General features: G+C 41.5%; 1 protein-coding gene and 1 non-coding gene across 2 annotated transcripts in view; both read right to left on the reverse strand.

The window, feature by feature from the left end:
- Nucleotides 1-4,359: 4,359 nt before the first annotated feature.
- The window catches only part of LOC101742935 (vesicular acetylcholine transporter-like), a 36,711-nt gene continuing 18,271 nt past the window's right edge, over nucleotides 4,360-22,799 (reverse strand). Inside the window, exon 3 of the mRNA NM_001288670.1 lies at nucleotides 4,360-6,412. Within this exon, the coding sequence (NP_001275599.1) occupies nucleotides 4,479-6,281 (1,803 nt within the window). The 5' untranslated portion in view covers nucleotides 6,282-6,412 and the 3' untranslated portion in view covers nucleotides 4,360-4,478. The remainder of the gene's footprint in view (nucleotides 6,413-22,799) is intronic.
- Mir3283 (microRNA mir-3283) lies at nucleotides 6,381-6,496 on the reverse strand. Its single transcript, NR_107568.1, has one exon. It is a non-coding gene; the product is annotated as a microRNA mir-3283 (primary transcript).

The following is a 22,799-nucleotide window of genomic DNA, read 5'->3' on the forward strand; positions in this document are numbered from 1 at the left end:
TCAGTCCACGTTGCTATCCACACAGACAAGGATAGGCAGGAATGGCGCAAGATAATGTAGGAGAAAGTTATTAGAGGAGGCCACGACCCTCAGCACTGAGGATTATCGACGCAAGGAGGAGGACTGATCATGACAAAAAATCAGATAATGCTTAAAGAATTAATTTGTGCTCTCGAAGCGGAGAAGTGAAGTTCGCTCATGAGTCTAGCGGTATACGGCCGAAATTATATGTGGAAATGCACTTTGGATTCGATGCTGTTATAGTGAGAGAAATCCTTAGAAATTAAACAAATAAAACGGAAAATATCAGGTCATTCTAGAGCATTGATACCTTCAAGAATGTTTGTATTGAATTAGATCAAACTCACGATTAATAATTTAACGAACGCCGCCGCTGTCGCCTTCTTTTTTATTGCTTAGATGGGTGGACGAGCTCACAGCCCACCCGGTGTTAAGTGGTTACTGGAGCCCATAGATATCTACAATGTAAATGCGCCACCCACCTTGAGATATAAGTTCTAAGATCTCAGTATAGTTACAACGGCTGCCGTACCCATCAAACCGAAACGCATTACTGCTTCGCGGCAGAAACAACCAGGGCGGTGGTACCATCAGTAAAGCCTTCCTTGAGGCGTAAGATCGAAGCTTCAACAATAATACGATTATTCCACCCTTCGGACTGACGAATGTAAAGGTCGCGGCAAATATATGCTTCTATGCTTAATAATGGAAATAATGGATTAGACATCCTTGTAGATTGTGAGAAATAGTTTTCGGTACTATTTTAGAACATAACGGCCGAAGCAAAGAGGTTTTTTATCTTATAATAAAATTCATATTACGACCGGACTACACTTCAGGCTAGCGATATGAGTAAATAAAGAACCTCTACCGACATTAACATTAGACGATTTGTGCGAAATTATAAACATTTGTGCTTTTCATCCTACAGTATCTATTGATCTATTGTACTCCGCAGGCTATCTGCTAGTCACACGCCAAACGGCGAATAACTTTTACAATAATATCAAATTACATAATTTTAACATTCCATTACATGCATGTATTATTTAATGTTGAGACCATTAATTTTAAATCAGTGATATTTTCAAAGCGAATATATTTCGAGTATCAAGTGAGATCTCAATCGGTCTCTCAGCTCCAAGTATTGGGGAATATTTGAGTAACATAACTCAAGAGTATATTGGAATTCAAGACTCTGATTTAGAATGAGTTCACGCTCAATTTTAGTCTTTTCCAGTGCCTTTTTTAATGAAAGGTAGGTGCAATCGAGAGGAAATTCAATTTTCTTTTTTAATAATATTAAATATACTATTGTTTTCTTCGATAAGTGTACATCACTGCTTTTATTTGCAATACACAAATTATTTTAATAAAACTTTAATTAATTCCTCTGTCTGCACAGGCATCGGTTCTCCAGCAAACTTTGAACATTTTCGCTTGAAAAATATCCCAGAATTCGCTTTGAAAGTTTATAAATGCAAGAAATATTACGCATCTCAAAATTAAATATAGTCTTAAAAGTACAATAATTTTAATATATTTACACAATTAATGCTTTTTTTTTTACTATACACTCTCAATTGACATGTTGGGTTCGTCTTGTACAATAATAATTATATAGTTTTATAAGAATATTTCATTAACTGCTATTCTGATATATGCAAAATAAATGTGTTTGGTCGCTTCTAGGAATGTCCGCTTTTATCTATGAGTATATTTTGAAAACAAATATAAATATTGAGGTAGCTTTGGCTACATTACTTTCTTAAATAAATTTTGAGAGTATTAAGATGTGATGGTATTTTGTGGTTAAAACTACTATTTTTTTTATTGCCACAGACAGGCAAACGGCCCACCTGATGGTGAGTGGTTGCCGTCGCTCATGGACATTAGCAATGCTAGGGACAGAACCATGCTGCTGACTGCCGTTATATAATCTCCACAAGCCTCGTTTGAAACACCGTGGAGGGAAGCTCCTTCCAAAGCCACATGGTACATGGCAAAAAAGATCTCTGGAAACGCACTGTCAATGATCGCAGTGGTTCCAGGTAGCACGGATGGACTCTACTCCGGTGGCGGGTGGTGCGATGGTAAGAACGAGATGACGGCATCAATTCATAAAAATAACACAGCATACTCTACTGCAAACTCTACATTTAGTAGAGTTAATAATGAAATTAGCTTTCAAGAGGTACGACCCATTAAAACGACCAAACATCTAAACACACAACAGCTAATTACCACACTCATTAATATTCCTATGATTACAACCCTGGGATGGTGATTCTTCGCGTTTGAACTTTATTTTAAGCCCACATACTTTTTTATATAGTTATCACATTATGTTTATAGCTCTTAAGACGCAACTGGCATATTTGCATTTCTCACATCGACCAAACAGTTTAATGAAGTATTTGTATCACAATCACACCAATACCTTAGGGTGTATTTACAATGGATCAGCTACCTTCTTTCTTTCATCAGTTTTAAACTAACTCGCATTGATTTTGTCCAGCCAGCCATGCGAACATTGCAATACAAGGCCAATGCATTTGTTTGTGATATTTATCGAATAATTCTCGAGTCAATGACAGCTGCACCCTAATTGTACATTCCCATTACCTTTTCAAACACAATTAACTAGTTGTTCGATTTGAAACTGTAAATATGCACTAGTATACTTATTGCGAGTTTTTTAACTTCTCGATCGCGTAAAAGTTAACTCAAATTCGGATGGAGTTGGAACAGCGCCTCTAGCGGCAAACGAAGGGAAACTATTCCAACTCCATACAAATTTGAGTTACTGTCTATAGCGTCTACTATTCGTATCTTGGCAAATAAAGTATCGCTCAATGCGTCTTAGCACGTGCCCTATCAAAACGTAATATGACGTCACGATATATCTAATGTTAATCTTTAAGTACTTTGATACTCGAAAAAGACGATTTAGTATTTTAGATGATGCTTCTCTGAAATGACTATTCTCAAATGATGTTTATCCGTATTTGTCCCGCAATGCTTTCACCATCCCGATATTATGTACTTATTTTATTCACAACTACATACTACACTTAATCATAATATCTAACAAAGTAATATGTATATTCCTATAATTAAGTTGAATCAAAAGATTCTGATATGTATCGTTACCTCGGTTGCAACTTATCACAAGTTGATTAAAAACTAATTTAAAACAATTAATTGATATTTTAAATTGATATTAGCGTTATTAATCTAGTATTGCTGATTTTAAGGATACAGTTTTGAAGCAAGCGCGCAGATGATGCAAATTACATGCAACGGATAAGATATTTTTTTAAATATACTCGACATAGGTACACTTAAGGAAACTGTAATATTTTTAATGTAACTAGAAACGTCAAGGCCTTGTTTGACTGGCTCCTCATATTTGCGCTTCATATTTATAGAGAAACCACCATACAACTATAGTAAATACCATGATAATAGATTAGTTCCTTCATTTCCAATACTCATACGTGAACCTTAGTTCATGTGTAAACGTCGTAACTGCAATATCATTTAATAAAATTCGCAACTTATACACTCTTGCAACAAAACCATATCCCATCACGATACAACATCTAAAAATATATTGATAGTGAATATAATTGATCACAAATTACACAATATTTACAAAGTATTAGCTTCTTTCAAACTGTGTTATGCCACGACATTCCTTTGAAGCTCAAGAGATGGTTTCGATCGAACGAATTATGAAATATCGCTGACTGCATGACCCATTCTTTACCAATTGTCATTTACATAAGGTCTTTAGGTCCTTACCTAAAATTTCAGTGCACTTAGCTTATATTCAGGTCTAAAAATGCACTTAAAATTTACACGAATATATGTCTTATATCTAGAAGGCATAACATATACATATATAGTAGAACAATATAAAATATCAACAGTAAAATTTCGGTCACATTCAAAATGACATCTTAGTTGCTGATCATTCCGTTGACACTACGCAGGCGGTAGAGCCAACGCTTTGTATGTGGAAACCGTCACCCATGATATTAGCAGTGCCATATATTTGCAGCAACCTGTCCAAACCGTGGGCACTTGTTAACACAAGCTATGCTTCGTATTCATAATCCTGACAAAGAATGTTAGCATAATGCTGATTTGTAGGGCTCAGAGACCCCATGAATATGAGGTAGATACGATACCGCTGGACCAAGAGTCCAATAGAGCCTCATCAATCTTTCAAAGTGAATGAGGTTCCACTTTATTTGAAATGTCATTGTGAATGCAACATGTACCCTACATAGTAATTACAAGCACAGCTATGGAGACACCAAACGCCGCGGTCGTATTGCGACTCAGTGATCGAAGATAAGACTATAGATACATATACTCAAATATAGATTAGTTACAATTACACAACAATTAAATTTCAAAAATATCTGCAACAACACTGAATTAGGAGATTAAAATCCTTGGCGGAAAGGATTTTTGATGGTGGGTCCCGGCGGGGTGGGGGCGGGGGCTGCGACGGGTGCAGTAGACGCCCCTGCCCTGAAAGGGTTACTGACCGTCTGTGGCTGAGCCGGTAACTGCCTCGGTTGGTTGTACTCCGCCTGCTGATATTCTTGATGGTATCCTTGCTGTTCATAGCCTTGGCTATAACTTCCTCCTTGATACGTCTGGTCGTAAGAATAATTCCCAGCATCCACATTTGATTCCTGAGTAGCTTGACCGGCACTACTATTGTACTCCAAGTGATTTTTATAGTCTCCATTAATCGGCTTCTGGTCTTGCATGGTGTAAGTCTGGTATTCTTTATCTGGTGGATCAGCCATCAAAATATTGGCTTCGTTCTCAAATGGCTTGAAGTCATAAATATGCCGAAGGTACATCAGCACTGGTGCATAAAGAAGATTACTGAACGCAATTAGCAGGTTCAAAGCAGTGAATCCAATAGCCTCGACGACTTCTCCAGCGATGATGGGTCCTACAGCATAAGCGAAGGAGTATGATATGTCAGCAATGGCATAAATACTTCCGTAGACAGATACATAACGAACATCAACCAAGTATCCAAGAGTTGGCAGCAAAGCTGTGTCGATCAAGGCAATCCCGAAGCATATACCGCAAATAGGAATCATCAACATCTTATACGAACTCGCGAAAGGTATGATGAAACAACATAAACCTTCCAGAGCCAACCCACCAGCAGCCATCAACCATTGGTGTTGAGGGTACTTCTTTGCCATCTTGACGGTTATGATCACACCCAGAACATGAGGAAAGAAAGCCGGTAGCCATATCATGCCTATTTTCCAATTATCTTTAGTCAAATTGTCTTCCATCCAAGATGAAATCGTGGGCTCTAGGAATGCAAGCGCTACATTCGACATCATTAAAGCTCCAGCGCAAACTGCGATGTAAGGATCAATCAAGAGCTTCCAAATTGGAGTTCCAGCTGGTTTTGGTTCATTCGCCTCTTTGATCTGAGTCTTTATTGGCTTCATGACGAGTAATAACATGAATCCATCCATTAAGGATATCAATGCCAAAATAAGAAATGGCACTTCCTTGCCCGCAAATTGATATAAAGCACCGCCAAATGGTGGAGCGACCAGGCTTCCAAAACTAATAAATGCCAGTGCTATGCCTAGTGCTTTAGAGCGCTCGGATTCTTCGGTAAATCTGTCAGCGATCATAGCCAAGCCTGATGTATCAGCAAACGCCGATCCGACCCCTTGGAGACTCCTAGCAAAGAACAACATGCTATAACTTCTACCGCAAGCGAAGATCGATGTCGACAGGAACATAATGATCAGTCCTATCATCATGGGAATATCGTAGCCGATACGATCGATTAAAGCACCGGAAAAGGGATTAATCATCAGCTGAACTATAGCTTTTGATGCAAACAGAACTCCAGTAGCCGAATCTTGCCCCTCATGAGAACCAGGAATGATCTTCGTCGGTATCACTGTTCTGTTCCCTTCTTTGATTGGCGGCAAAGTAACCACGTGGTCGTAAGCTGCCTCACCCCATGCGCCAATGTATCTCAGATAGTCTGGGATTATTGGCACTATGACCATATACAACATGTTGTCTAGCAACAAGGCTATAGATACTATAACGAGGATGATTTTTCTCTGGGAGGTCGGCTCTTTGATTTTCTCCCATAATATCTCCCTTACTTCCCTCACTTCCAAGTTGACGATTGGAATCATGGAATTGTCGATCCTCTGCCATATCGTCTGTGGTCCCTCCGCCATGTTCACTTCTTTTATATCTGTTTACCAGTAAGATATTACTTCTTATCGCAGCTTCTGATCATCTTCTAATCCACTGTGGACTCTCATACATCTACCGGTCGTCCTCCACAACCCTCAATGGACTTCGGAACCTGACAACAAACAGAAATGATCATTTATTATCATTTCGTTTAAAGAAAGTTAAGGAACTCCCTGTTGTGGGATGGGGTGACTTGATTCAAAAGGATTTCGATTCGATCTTTGTTTCTGTCAGTTGGCATGGTTCCTCTGTCCGGAGCGGTCATGTTACACAACATCTTCAACCCAAAGACGATTCAGAGTCCTTTTGAACAAAGCACATTTTTGAATGACTTAAAGCACCAGAGATATTTGCCACGAAAGCATTTAAGTATACGAAGCAAAGAAAATTCACCAAATAAACATGAGATTAAAATTTAAAAGGGTTTTTTAATCATGTCTAAGAATCGCGAATTCAGCAACCTCAGCAACTGCCACTATAATGTTTATCAGGATTATACTAGTACTTAAAATTACGTATTTAAAATTAATTTAAAAATTTGTTAAAATTTTAAATTATTAATTTTTTTTCAATTATCTAATTATAATTTACAATGATTTAAAAGAGTCTTGGAAATACGTTTGGATTTAATAAATATAAATGTATTGTCTGTTGGACGGATAAAAGTAGTATGAGCCCAAACATGTTGATAATGCCACCCTACCAGTTCCTACTGCGAAGCTACCTCATGTACCTCATCTTTAGAAGCCCTTTGGGATAGAAATTACAAAATTTCAAACCAATCAATCAATCATTTAGTCCGGCCAACCATTCCATTTTAAAAATACTTTTAAACTGTCAATATAACTAGGTTTTCTTTGTTAATTTCAAACGTGCACGCTTATGAATGTCGAATTAAATTTAACAGAGTTTAATATTTAACAGAATAACGTTCCAACATCGCAATTAACTAGTAACCGTTTGTAGAGGGCATGCAGCGCACCCTAATGCAATCATTTCGTTTTGAAGTTTAGGGATCCTTTATTAATGCAATTACTTCTTCAACCTGTAGTATTCGAGTTGCTAAACATAGACAGCGCACCGGTTGTGAATGACTACCACTACCCATGGAAATCGGCAAGCCCTTTGGTAAAAACAAATTCACATTGGGGTCTTATTTGAAAGATGGTAAAGCCCAAAATCTCAAGGTGGCTGGCAAAATTGACGTTTGAAATCTCAGAAAGGGATGAAAATACCCACGTTTATTTGACTATCATCATCAATCATATCGGCCTGAAATGGGACTACCGCATTTCTTTCTTTGGTTGTTGTAAAAGGCGACTAAAGGGTTCACTGGAGATGGTCAGCAGCTTGCTCTGAGTATTTATACGAAAGTACTGCGCCTAACTAGCCTAGCCATGCGTTACTAGACACCGGTGGTCTATCCTATATATTTTACGTCCGCATCAGTAGATATCCCATTCTGCTTATTTCTAGCATGAAACAGCCGTAGAAGATACGGATATATGAAGAATGGGATATTACCTAAGACGCCTACTTCTAATGTCAAATTGGATTTCGGCATCCCCATTGTGATGAGCCCCAGTGTGTTTCTTTCAGCTTCGGTAACCACTTCACGTGAACCATTAGCCCGTTCATCCAACTACGCGAGAAATAATTTAGAAACCTTAAAATATTTTCTCGGAATATCCTCATTTAGCTTTCCATCACTCAGGTAAGTAATTATATCACCGAAAATCTCTAGAATACCTCAAAGAGACGTTTCTAGTCAGTAATCCGGACGACTTGTTTAGCCGGAATCCAATTTGTCGCAGCGACCGGCCCGTCTAAAGACCTCATTATCCAAGCTTCGACAAAATGGGAGGGGTATTTCGCTCATTTTTACACGCTTTTTTCGACAAAATATAATTGAAAATCATTATTTTTTATTCTGTATTGTGTTAACAGAACATTAGACTCAAATTGGAGTAAAACCATTATAGGATTATTATCTGAAAGATTAATGTTTTACAATTACATTTATTATAATCTGGGTCCAAACTACGATTCCCAGTACTCTGACTATACCGGAGACTGATCTATGTATTTACATACGTATAATTATTTACATAAATAGGTATAGACACGCAATCACATAAGAAACAAACCTTGTGTTTAAACGAATGTTTACCCGATTATAATGACACCTGCCACTAGGCATACCTACCATCCGTCACGCTGCACTAAACCGACCCCACCAAGCCATTTAAAACTCAACGACAGTCTCATCACAGAGTAGAACTTTTTAGGCGTTCCTGCCCACCGAATACTAATGAGGGTTGCGATCCAGTGACTAACGAGGCAAATGATTAGGGTAAGCAACCCTTTTCTTCGATAAAACGTTCTGGGCAGCACTTTGAAAACCAAAATGGTTAAGACTATAAGCAATATGCCACTTACTAATACTTCGATGATACTATAAGATAGGCGGATGACGTAAGCATAATCAAAAGTACTTTTACAGCTATCCAGCGATTACTGATTTAGTTCATTTCAGACACTTCAAAGACATTTAATTGACGGTCATTGATGACGGCGCTGCAAGAAATCTGTTTATTGATTTAATTTAGTATTACTAAACCATAGAAGCGCTTCGTGATTTGTGAATTAGGGTCACATTGTCTTATTAATTTTGAGTTTTCTAATGTGTAAAAGATACAATGTTAACAGAAGTTTTCATGCCTTTCTCGATGTTAGGTTTCATATTGCTATACATGGGCAGTCTACCTCACGCCCTACCTGGACGTAAATAACTTTCAGGTCTACATTAATGTCATAACGTAAACGACACTCCTCAACGAGAGAAATCAAGCTGAAGTGCCAGTTGTATTAAAATAGTACCTTAAAATGTACCACAATTCGAAATTGTTTAGCCGTAGAAATATTGAAGGTAACGATACTTAGTATCTTAGAAAGTGCTATTAATTGATAAAGCTGTCAGCCTAAATAAATATTACACATACTAGCTGACCCGGCAGACTTCGTAGTGCCTCAATCAATAAACAAAATACCTAAGCTTTTGTATAAAATAAACAAAAGGAATCCGTCCGGAAATTTGTTATTTTTATTAAATTCCGAGCATTCTCATATTTATCTACCTTTTAAACCTTCTCTGGACTTCTACAAATAATTCAAGACCAAAATTAGCCAAATCGGTCCAACCGCTTTCGAGTTTTAGCGAGACTGACGAACAGCAATTTATTTTTATATATATTTAGACTTAAAATCTTTGCCAGTGGTTGTTTTAAGTAATGTCCCAGCTCCCGCAACTTAAAAACTATCATCATAAACAGCATTTCTAAGACGAAACAAAATATAGCAACACAAAATAATATTTTTGATAATTGAATAGAAAAAGTAATATCTCGAACTTTCTCGAGTCGTAATTTCTGAAGGAAAGCTTAGGTAGCTTTGCAAGTTCGGGCCAAGGCTGTGTCGTACGTGGTGGCGTTAAGGAAAATCGAAACAAGTTTGGTATAATTTATATAGTGATCGCGTGTTTGATAAGATGTTATTAATTTTGTAGAAAGCCATTATTTTCTTAATAATAAATCATAAATCGACTGAAAAAAGTACATTTTGCAAAAAACTTCAGGCCAACACTTAAAATTAAGCAAATGGCTACGTAATCACAATGTATTTTGCAATTCATTTTCGCTCTTTTATCAATTTGACCACTATGACTAAATGACGAAAATAAAATGTATGTATATTAATCTACTATTGTTAGAACAAAGTTTACGCCTAATATCTCACTACACAAGAGCCTGGTATTCCAGTGAAAGGGTAGAACAGTCGCTATACAACCGAGACTTGGAGGTCTGCTCATGAAACAGTATTATTTCACATGAGGTTAATTTTAATTGCTCAATACATACATTCAGTGTAAAAATCCAATACAAAATTTCGATATTAATTTCAATGTGATCAAATACAAAATACTTAAGATTGCTTTTATTGATTAGAAACCGCTAAAGCTTGTATAAAACACCATACGTAACTGGCGAATTGGTCACGAAAGTATTAATCTAACGAAAATATAGCGTGCTCTTGAGTTGAGTTGAGTTTTCTTTGGAAATTTCGTGTTTCATTATCCTGGTCTCTCTATTCACATTTTTGTGAAAAACGAATAGCTCTCGCTTGTTTATATTGTGCCGTCTCCAAAGATTCGGTAGGCAGCGACGTGGCTATGCTAGTTACAATTGCAATGACAAAAAATAAAAACAATTACAATTGTTTTAATTAGTTCAACCGTATCTTTCCTGTAGTTAACTTCCACAGTTCTTAAATTGTGATAAATTCCTGACCACGGCATTCTCTTAGGCCTCAATAGCATTGGAAATTTGGCGTTAGCTAATAGTATTTGAAATTGTATTTTTTCTATAAAGAAAAATATAGTTGAGCCTTTGAAAGTGTAGGGGGTCGTGGTACAATAACTGACGTAGAGTGACGAAGGAGTCCCTAACCGAATTATATGGAAAGTAAACAGTTGTATTAAAATAGAATGAAATTGCTATTTCTATGGGAGCCGGGGCCCCCGGGGACGGTACGGCTGCAGGCGAAACTGACGCGATATTGTACCATTTACTTATTTTTTATTAACATCATGAGTTTTTCAACTAAGTTGAAGGAACTCACCCATCTCTAAAGTCACTCAACCTGATACCAAAGGCAGATTCAATGGCATTCGAACAACAGAACGTCATTTTATTGAAGTCGTCGTGGCCTAAAGGATAACACACCTAACACGTCCGGTGCACGATTGACTTCCAGGGTGAAGGAATAACATCGTGAAATAAAAATCAAATCCGCAAAATTCTAATTTGCGTAATAGAACTTTTATCTCAAGGTAGGTGGCGCATTTACGTCATAAATGTCTATGGGCTCTAGTAACCACTTCACACCAAGTGGGTTGTGAGTTCGTCCACCCATCTAAGCAATTAAAAAAAAGTCGCTTACTAGAATCGTGATGGTCTAAAAGATAAGACCAGTGCTTAAATCCCGCAGGCATACCACTTTTAAGCTTTCTTACCAACGACATCCAAGATCATGCAATAATATAAGAGGTAATATGAATAAAACCAGCAATATGTATAAATTTCCGTAATAACTAGTGGTTAGGCTAACTATACATACGGGTAGGTGTCCCTGACCTGACTATCAGCTATGACTGAGCTACCGCGAAGCAGTCACGCATCCTGGTTTAAAGTATGAGAAAAATATAAATTCAATCTCAGAAAGATAATGGAATAGATAATTTCTGCGGATTTAGCGGATTGCGTCAGTGCATGTTATAGCATAAGACCTAAAAAAAACTTTATATTCATATTTTTGCGCAGGTGTGCAACTACAAAAAATCACAATAAAAATTTTTATATTACTGTTATGCCACGAAGAGAATTGGGTGCATTCGAAGAAGCTACACTCAGCATTGGGTGGATACGAGTTGAAGAAGAGAGTTATGCCATAGTTTCAGAAACAAAAGCGGTTCAAATTTATTATCTTCTTCGATATTTTGTTACAAGAGACTTTTTGTTGGTTTATTTCTATAACATTTGACCTCGCGAATGCTTCAGCAACTTGAAACGCAAGTGAACGATCAATTATTTGTGTATAGTAGACGGTTAAGTAAATAATTTTATTAGAATACTTAACTTTAGGAGTGGGTGATATAAATCGTATATAGATTCTATATCTATATATCGCAGCAATATCGTTGAATCCGATATCGCCCCGCACGAAATCTATATATCGATATCAGCCGATACACGATATTGCTCGATGTGATGCGCATCGCCATATCGTACCGATTCGTGAATCGAAATCTATATTTCGATATCAGCCGATACACGATATTGCTCGATGTGATGCGCATCGGCATATCGTACCGATTCGTTAATATCAGCAATATTCGTTTGGTTCGTATCGAATCGGCCAGAGTGAGTGAGCGCACGATAGGGATATCATGTGATGAATGAAACAGAAACAGGCATTATCCATACAATTGTAAACCTTATATTTAAGTCCATATGTCTGTAGATTATACTTAGCGTATCAGCAGGATACAATTAAGGAAAGAAGTTTCAACTTTCGACCCTAACTTTAATGCAGTATAGCCTATTTGCATCGTTGAATTTAATTTCACGCGCTTTGACCTTGAACTAGAATTTTTGGACAAGTGTTTATAAATATTTAAAAGTTTTTTGTGTTTGAATTTTAAAGTACACATTTTTCTATTTTTAGTTGAATCCAAATAATTGAGTTTATTTCTTGTGTTTGTATTAAACTTTTGAAATCTACACTCTTTTGGTATATTTTGTAATTTTAAATTAAGACACAAAATACTAAAAACTGAAAATAATGTAGCCAGTCCTAAGCCTGGTAAAAGCATGAAGGAAAGTTTTTTTGATATTTTTATTTTCATGTTCTTTTTATTACTTTATGATCATATTATAAATTGATATCAGAAAACCAACCGTATAACGTTGACTTAAATCTATATCTACTACGATATTATATCAGCGTATCGTTTCAAATCTCAAATATCATGAATCGAGAAAATCTACTAGCATCCATCAATATATAGATTCAGAACATATATAGATTCAATATCCGATATTGATCCTCGATATATAGATACGATTCGATACGCGGCAAAACCGATATTACCCACTCCTACTTAACTTATTCGTTTTGTTTTTTAGTTACTTTAAGCTTTCAGGAAGTTTGTTGGTAGCTTATTCAGGACCGGCTCGGATACGTACTATCATCCCGCCAAGTCAATATTTTTTTATGGAAATTTTGTCTATTTTGGAAACGTAGAGATCTAAAACACACAACGTATGTTTACAAACACTAAACACTTCAAGTTATTACTTTAAAAATTTATGACATTTGTGTGGGCTAAAATTTAATAATTTTTTATCATGATCCAAAACTACCTTCGACCGTACAGGCGGCATCTTCAAAGGGCAGGTGAGGTAGGGTGAGTTAATTTCAGCGGGGGTTGCAACGTGTCCCGGGGGAGGGGTGCAGACAGGGCAAAGCAGGGAGTGACCTGTCCCGTAGAGCTTTCGAGGGGTGAAAAGCTCCGACGTTGAGCTTTGAATTTTTTATAGCGTTTTTTCGCTGAAAGCTCTCAATGTTTTGTTTGTTCTATTCGTTTTAAAAATATCTTCTGTCATGAATTGAATATGCGATGGGGAATTTGTATTGTTGCTTTTTGAGTATATTTCTTTTTTAGAAAACATGCAGCTTCTAGTAAGTTTGGCTAATTTTCGTGAGGCAATATAAATTGAGTCTTATCATGATTATTTTAACAGTTAGCAGTCACTCCAGTCTAAAGAACGGGACATTATTTCACTGCTTGTGTTGTTTGCATACATGGATCAATATGACTCCACACCGCATTGAGCGTATTAACCAGTATAACAAGAACGTCTATCACTACGAAGGAACACGATCACGTAATGACATTTGTAAATGATGAAGCTAGATAATATTGGAGTTCAGGGTTGTTGTGAGTTCACGCTAATTTGTGATCTTCTAATTAGAATCTTTCTATTACAGAACAATTACGGTATCTAACGATAGTACGGCTTGTCTCTGGAAATGCTTTGATTCTTTCAACACTTTGAATAAAATTGATTCAGTAAAATTGATCAGACAATATAAATTTTAAATGCATATTAGATAGATTGTAACAATAGTTGCTTTTATGAACTTTAGAATCACGAATAAAATATGGTTTTAGAATCATTATAGTGAAGTGTAGCCTGTGATTCATTCATAATTAATAGATCGAATACTCATTTAAAAAATAAAGGAAACATATAATCGTTTTGTACTATTTTCTCGGCGGGGTCCGCCTTTGTTCAGTGACTGTGTGTGAGGGGTTCAAACACGTCACGATATCTCATTTACTTCATCACTTACATCTTCATTCAGAAAGAAAATAAAACAGCGTCCTTAGTTTTTTTTCCCCTACCTTTGCCTTGAGAGGCTATTTCAGCTTCTCCTTGACGTGTAGGTGAGCTCATGGGGCTCAAACCGGGAGTGTTGCTAACACCGGCCCTAACAAGAGCAGTGCTTCGCAGAATCTACCACCGGATCGGAAACATGACCCACTGAGAAGACCCGCCGAGAAACTCAGTGGGGTGTGTCTATGGGTTAATTTAGTCCTCGAGCCCTTCGTCGCAAGCAACTGGTTTGACGAGGACGGTGACCGGTGCCTGTGGTACCTAAAAGCACCGTTAATGGATCAGGAGGATCCGTAAAGACGTGCTTAGGGCCATTCTCAGTGATGAAGTTTTTTTTTTTTTTTTATGATTGTGGTGGCCCGAAGGCCTTTCCAGTTTCACCAGGACAGGTGGGCGAGCAAAGGCTCAGCCAAGAGGGGTGGGATTTGCTAACAACTGCCCGAGCGCCTCCGAAGGAGACCTAACAACTCAAGAGCAATTGTTTCGCGAATGAATCTACTACCGGATCGGAATCGCGACCCGCTGAGAAGATCCGGCGAGAAACTCAGCGGGCTGATGCATGGGTTAGGTTGCACGTCGACCTCTTTGTCGAGTTCGACGAGTACGGTTACCGGGGTCCCTAAGCCTGCCCCTAGTATTAGAGCTGAAGGCATCTAATGCAAAGGTTATTGGATCTGATGGATCCGTAAGGACGTGTCTAGGGCGTCGACGGTGACTGGCTCCTGCATGATCAGGATTCGGGGAGTAGTCAGCGGCGGCAACGATAAGGCGATTATCATGACGCATAGCCTTATCGAAGTATCGTTCCGACGCTGACTTCATGTATTTCCGAATTGATTCGAGGCCCAGGTCGTCGTGTAGGTCAACGTTCCTCACGAACCACGGAGCCCCGACAGCTAACCTGCAAAAGCGGGATTGTAGGGATTGGAGGGTGTCTATGTGTGTGCGGGCCGCGTGAGCGAACACCACACTCGCGTAAGTCATGACGGGCCTTATGCAAGTTTTGTAAAGTGTCACCTTGTTCCGAAGGGACATTTTACTCCGCTTACAGATCATGGGGTAGAGTCTACCGAGAATAAACGCGGCACGGTCACGGACTGATTTTATATGCGGGCGGAATGTCATCGATGCATCCAGGGTAACGCCCAGGTACTTGACCTTCCTGGCCCAGGGTATGGGTTGTCTAAAGAGAGTAATCGGGGGTGTGAGATTCCTCCTCCTAATCCGGGAGGAAATCCGTGTGGAGCTTCCCCTCTGAAATAGCACCGCAGTACTTTTCGCTGGGTTGATGTCTATGCGCCATTTTCGGAACCACTGTCCTAGGGCTAGGGCTGCGCTCTGAAGCTTCTTCGCGATTAGGGACTTATTTCTACTAGAATAGTAAACAGTCGTGTCGTCGGCGAATAAAGCTAAATGGGTCGGCGGCGACCGGGGAATATCGTTGACGAATAAGCTAAATAGGAGGGGTGAGAGGACAGAGCCTTGCGGGACTCCAGCTGTGAGAGGTCGTGGGGAGGAGCGGGTTCCCTCGACTCGATATCGAAAAGAGCGGTTCGACAAGAAGTCCCGTATGATGAGCACGAGACTATCCGGCACGCCCATGTTGAATAGTTTGAAAATCAAACCATTGTGCCAGACTTTGTCGAACGCTTTTGCGACGTCGAAGAAGAGAGCTCCCGTGTATAACGGTTTTGGTCGATTAAGCCCCACAAGAATGTGCTCCGTGAGGCGGTGCACCTGTTGAACGCATGAGTGATTTGTACGGAATCCGAATTGTTCATCGATAAGAATGCCCTTGGATGAGACGAAGTCTCTGAGGCGTTTGTAGAGCAGACGCTCATACAGTTTGCCTAGAGACATGAGGAGGCTAATCGGGCGGTAGCTCGTCGGATCATTTTTTGGTTTACCGGGTTTATGTATGCCGATAACGTCCGCTTCTTTCCACACCGCGGGAAAGATACAGTTCGCCATAGCGGCATTGAAAATAGATGCCAACATCACGATGAGTTGGACGGGTAGAAGTTTAATAACGCGGTTGGATATACCGTCGGAACCGGGAGCCTTGCGAGGACGTAGGTCTTTGATCAAGTCTTTAACTTCCATCGGGGTGACGGGTGGTAACGCATCAGAGGGTGGCAAGGAGGCTCTGCGTTCTACCTCACTGTCTACTAATTCTACATGAACAGGGTCCACGGATTGAGTGCTGGGCGTGCACTGGGTTTGCAATGTATCGGCCAGCAGCTCTGCTTTTTCGTCATCATCGAACGCCGCGAGTCGGCCTGAGGGGCCTACGAGGGGGGGCATAGTTACTACCGTATCCGATTTGAGAGTACGAGCTAAGCGGTAGTAAGACCTTTGGGAGGGCGCGAGTCCTTCTAAGAAATCAGACCATCTGGCATCTCGGACTTCGGCGATGCGAGACTTTACGTCGCGTTGTAGGGCACGCATTCGAATACGATTTTCCGCGGTAGGATACCTGTCGTAGGCGCGTATCGAGGCGTTCTTAGCTCTAAGGAGTTCCCTAATATCGTCGGACAATTTGAAGCGGTGAAGGAAGTCCTCCGCTACAACTTGTTTCGATGACCTATCTAATGTCGAGGTGATGTGTGACGTTAAGATGTTTATGGCTTCAGCGGTATCCTGAGGAGACGGGATAGAGTCCGGGTTAAACGGGAGCGATGGTGGATCAGATTCAGCCAGGCTGATGCCCAGCGTGTGCCAATCCACCACAGTCCTCGTGACGGGAACGGAATCGGGAGCGCGACCGAGCTTCATAACGACGGGACGGTGGTCTGAATCTAACTCTGAAACTACTTCGATCGAGTGTAAGCGCAGAGTTACGTTTTTTAATAACGCTATGTCGAGTATATCCGGGCGATGCGCGATATTTAGCGGGTAGTGAGTCGGGGTTAGCGGAGCGACGATATCGAAGGCGAGATCATCGACTAACGCGTCAAGCCGCCTGCCATTCGGGGTTGTGGTGTGTGAGTTCCACCTGATGTGTTTACAATTTAGGTCGCCCGCCAGAATGACAGAGCTCCCCATACCGAGCAGCGCCTCGATATCACTGCTTAGAACGATCTTATCCGGTGGAAGATAAACGGACGCGATAACGATCGGCGCGTGTCCCGTCAGTGAGATTCGGCACACTGATGCTTCGATATTAGCGAGCGCGGGAGGATCGAGCGGGACGCAATGCAGGGCTCTTCTATAGTAAATGACGGTACCACCACCACGGGCAGAGAGCCTGTCGTTCCTGACCATGTTATAGTTCGCGATTTTAGGGTCACGGCGCGCGGGCTTAAGTAGGGTCTCCTGCACTAAAAAGATATCAATTTGGTGGTCACGCAAAAAGTCAGAAACCTGATCACGTTGATTTGCGAGACCGTAAGCGTTAAAAAATCCTATCGTTACGGATAGGGGCTTTATTCTACTTATATACGCCATTGATTACCGGCGGAGTGAGGGGAGGACGTACGTATTTAATGACGCGTATACGTCGGCGTATTCCTGCACAACGGCGATAAAGTGTTGTGCAGTGGAGGCAGCGCGAATGGCGTCGCCCAAAGCGTTAACGCGCTCAAAGTTGATCGACTGAAAGAAGTCGATCGCTAAAGCGAGATTGTCGGACGCGGTCGGAGGGCAAGTCGCGGGAGAGGGACGAGTCGCGGGGGCGGGACGAATCGCGGAGGAGGGAGTTGTAGCCGTGTTCGTGTACGGCAGCGGTTTTGCCCAGGCCGAGACACTGGGCACCGCCGCCGGAACGAACGCTGGCTTAGCCTGCGACGCAGAGGGTGCCGAGGCTTTGATGTCTGGGCCGGAAGCTCGGAGGCGGTTTTGGCGGGCGACGCGGCGATTTATTTTAGGGGCTCGGGGGCAACCACGGTAATTCGCGGGGTGACCCTGTGTTCGACACAGGACGCAGCTTGGCGGTTCCGTCGCGGTTTTTTGGTCGCGAGCGCAGAGGGCCGTGGCGTGATCGCCCAAACACTTAACACATCGGGGGCGCGCGTGACAGTTACGGGAAGAGTGCCCGTACAATTGACAGTTATGGCACTGGCTAGGAGTGCCTTTAGTGATGAAGTTAGAATGTGTTAGAATGTATATAATTTAAGACATTTTAATGTCTCTGTCTCGGTGACATTATGAAGACTAATCTTTTTTCCTTCTACCTATTCTAGTAACTTCGAAGGGTTATAACAGATTCACAGAACGAGTAGGTGAGCTCACGGAGCTTTAACCTGGTGAATTTGCGAACACTGGTCCCTAGCAAGAGCAGTGCTTCGCTAAATCTACCACAGGATTGAAAACGCGATCCACTGGGAAGATTCGTCGAGAAACTCATTGGACTGCGTGTGTGGGTTAATTTACTCGCTGAGCCCTTCGTCGCAAGTGGCGGGTTCGACCAGAACGGTGACCGGAAAGACTGATCAACGTGATTTTTTCATTGTGTATTAAGAGTACGTCACGGCAGGAAAGTCGTCATCATAGTTGATGCTTGTATAGATACATCCTCAATAGATCTCGCAAAAATTTGATACTCGAGCTGGTGTCCGTGAACTTGAAGCAGAAACAGCAGTGGGTTTGATTCATTAATGTCTTAATGTAACAAAAAAAAAATTCATTAACGAAGCTAGGCACTAGCTAAGCTAGCACTCCCGTTTAGTCTTAGTTTAGTATTTTGGAAGCCCGCAATGTACACGTAAGCATTTAGCTCCTCATGTTCCTCTCATGCCGTACCTGCACTTAACTTTTTTATACAGAATTACGATAGAAGTAAAAAACATTTACAAAATTCTTTTAAAAATATAATATTATAAATACCATGCTAAAGTCTAAATGTACAATATTATAAATATCATGCTAAAATTTAGATCAGACTTTTGTTTCCAAAACGAATTCCAGACAAAATGTGAACGTTATAAAATAATACTATATTTTTACAGTTGGCTACCATGTTACAAACCATCAATGCTTTAAAGGGAAGCCCAATGACAGAGTCGAGAGGAACAAAGGTTAACAGCTGAAGGGCTCTCTACGTGCCCTATCGCTGCCAGCTTCGACCCTTTGACAGTGCTCAGCCGACTCCTAACAAAGAGGTATTCCGTGGCCTTTGTTTTTAATACGCTTTTATTAGCTTCAGACGTATGTATGTAACGGAATCTTTGAACATGATTTTGATCACCTTCAAAACGTCGGATTAACTCGAAATTTGGTATACTTATCAAAGACCAATGACAATTCAATACTAAAAAATAAATGAAAAAAATTGAAATTCAACTCAAAAATGAAAAATAATGAATAGTTTAAAAAAACTAACAAAATACGCTTTTATATAAAATCCAACTAAAAAATAGAAAATAAATTTTAATAATTTAGAATTAAAAATAGTGTGAGAAAAAATTATTTTATTATAAAAAAGCGTGGGGTGCTTTTCAGGATATTATCAAAATAACCCTTCTACTCATATCTGTTCATAAAATATTTATAACTACTGATACCATGCACGATACCCCACGTTTTTTTTTTACAATAAAATCATTTTTTATTACACTATTTTTAATTCTAAATTATAATATTAAAATATATTTTCTATTTTTTTGTTGGATTTTCTATAAAAGCGTATTTTGTTCGTTTTTTTTAAACTATTATTTATTTGATAAAGCTTTTAAAATAATTTCCTACATTAGTTCCATATGATGATTATCTTTTCACTAAAATTCGGTAAACTAATCCTCCTATTCGAGCAAGTTAGAGCGAACAAATACCTTGAAGAATCTACGAAATAAATGAGATAATTAAATAACATTAGTTGTTATCATTGACAGTTCTAAGAGTTGGATTTAAAAATGTTCTCTTCTATTTTTTTTTTTTTTTTTTTCCTACCTAAGCTGATAGCCCTAGCGGCTATGTCAGCGTAACCCTAACTTTAGTAGGTGAGCTCACGGGGCTCAAACCTGACGATGTTGCTAACACGAACCCTAGCAAGAGCCGTGCTTCGCAGAATCTACCACCGGATCGGAAACGCGACCCACTGAGAAGATCCGGCGAGAAACTCAGTGGGCTGTGTCTGAGAGTTAATTTACTCGTCGAGCCCTTCGTCGCAAGCGACGGGTTCGACGAGAACGGTGACCGGTGCTTGAAGTACCTAAAAGCACCGTTAGTGGATCAGGAGGATCCGAGATGACGTGTTTAGGGCGACGTCGACTGCTTTCCATTCTGTCCGCAGGATCGGGAATGTAGTTACCGGCGGCCACGATGAGAGGGTTCTCGTGTCGTGCCGCTTTATCGAAGTGGCGCATGGACGCCGACTGCAGATACTTACTGATGGACTCTAAGTCCAGGTCGTCATGGAGGTCGACGTTCCTGACGAACCACGGGGCTCCGACGGCTATCCTGCAAAAACGGGATTGAATAATTTGAAAGGATTTTAAGTGTATGCGGGCCGCGTGAGCGAACACTACACTTGCATAGGTCATGACGGGGCGTATGCAAGTTTTGTAGAGTGTCACCTTATTTCTAAGGGACATTTTACTTCGCCTACATATCATCGGGTAGAGACGTCCTAGGATGAAGGCGGCACGATCGCGTACCGTCTTGATGTGGGGGCGGAATGTCATCCTACTGTCGAGGGTGACGCCTAAATATTTGACCTTCGGGGCCCACGGTATGGGCTGGTCGTACATCGTGATTGGGCGAACGGCGGGGGCGGGGGTGTTGACGCGCCTAGTCGGGAGAGGGATGCTCAGCGTGGTGTTCGGAGGGCGACCCCTTTTGAAGAGCACCGCTGTGCTTTTCGTGGGGTTAATGTCGATGCGCCACTTCCGGAACCACTGTCCCATGGTGGTAGCTGCGGTCTGAAGTCGTCGATGAAGCAACGCCTTCTTCCTACACGAGTAGTAGATGGCGGTGTCATCGGCGAAGAGCGCCAGATGGGTCTCCGGAGACCGGGGTATATCGTTGATATACAAACTGAATAGTAACGGGGAGAGGGCGGAGCCTTGCGGGACTCCGGCTGTGACGTGACGGGGCCGGGAACGCGTTCCCTCGACTCGATATCGGAACGAACGGTTCGACAAGTAGTCTCGTATGATGAGCACGAGTCTGTCTGGCACTCCCATGTTATACAGTTTGTATATCAAACCGTTGTGCCAGACTTTGTCGAACGCCTTCGCTATATCGAAGAAGAGGGCTCCTGTCGGAATGGGTTTCCGCCTGTTCAGCCCTAGTAAGATGTGCTCCGTGAGGCGGTGCACTTGATGGACGCACGAGTGTCTGGCGCGGAATCCAAACTGCTCGTCTATAAGAATTTTATTCGCGGATACGAAGTCCCAGAGGCGTTTACGAAGGAGCCGTTCGTATAGTTTGCCTATCGCCGGGAGGAGACTGATGGGGCGGTAACTCGCGGTTTCGTTCTTCGGTTTGCCCGGCTTGTGTATGCCGATAACGTCCGCTTCTTTCCACGCCGCGGGAAAGATACAGTTCGTCATAGCAGCATTTAATATGGTGGCCAACATCGTTATCAGTTGGGCTGGTAACAGTTTAAGCGCGCGGTTGCGGATGCCGTCGGAGCCGGGAGCTTTCCGTGGTTGTAGGCTATCGATCGCCTCCTTGACCTCGGAAGTGGTAATGGGGGGTAACGCGTCCGAGGGCGGCAGGGAAGCTCTGCGCTCGACCTCCCTGTCGACGAACTCGGTGTGTTCGGGGTCCGCGTGTTGAGTGCTGGTGGTGCACTGCTCTTGCAGTGCATCGGCCAGCAACTCTGCCTTGTCATCGTCATCGTAAGCCGGTGGTTGGCCTGAGGGGCGTACGAGAGGCGGCATAGTGGCTATAGTTTCGGACTTGAGGGTCCTAGCTAGTTGCCAGTATGCTTGGTGAGTGGGCGCGAGTTCTTCTAAATAACTATCCCAGTTTTCGTTTCGGGCGTCGCTTAAGCGGGATTTGACCTCCCGCTGTAAGCGACGCATCCGAGTCCGGTTTGAATCCGTGGGATATCGATCGTAGGCTCGGATTGCCGCGTTTCTAATTCTAACGAGGTCCCTAAGTTCGGGGGAAAGTCTGATGCGGTGGAAGCAGTCCTCGACATCGACTTGTTTCGAGGATCTTATGATCGCCGTCGAGACGTGATCAGTGAAGATGTTTATGGATTCGACGGTATCCTCGGGGGATGGAGTTGAATCCGGGCCGCAAGGGAGGATTGGTGGAGCGGTGTCAGCTAAGCACGTGCCCAGCTTCTTCCAATCCACCATGGTCCTCGTATCTGGTTCGCGGTTGAGTGGGCGACCGAGCTGCATGACGACAGGTCGGTGGTCTGAGTCGAGTTCTGACATTGCCTCGATGGAGCGTAAGCGCAGAGTTACGTTCCTCAGCAGTGCCAGATCTATTGTGCTCGGACGACGCGCGGCGTTGTACGGATAGCACGTGGGGGTCGGGGGGTTGAATACTTCGAATGTGAGGTCGTCTATGAACGCGTCGAGACGC

Source organism: Bombyx mori, chromosome 6 (genome assembly GCF_030269925.1).
Source record: "Bombyx mori chromosome 6, ASM3026992v2".
NCBI lineage: Eukaryota > Metazoa > Arthropoda > Insecta > Lepidoptera > Bombycidae > Bombyx > Bombyx mori.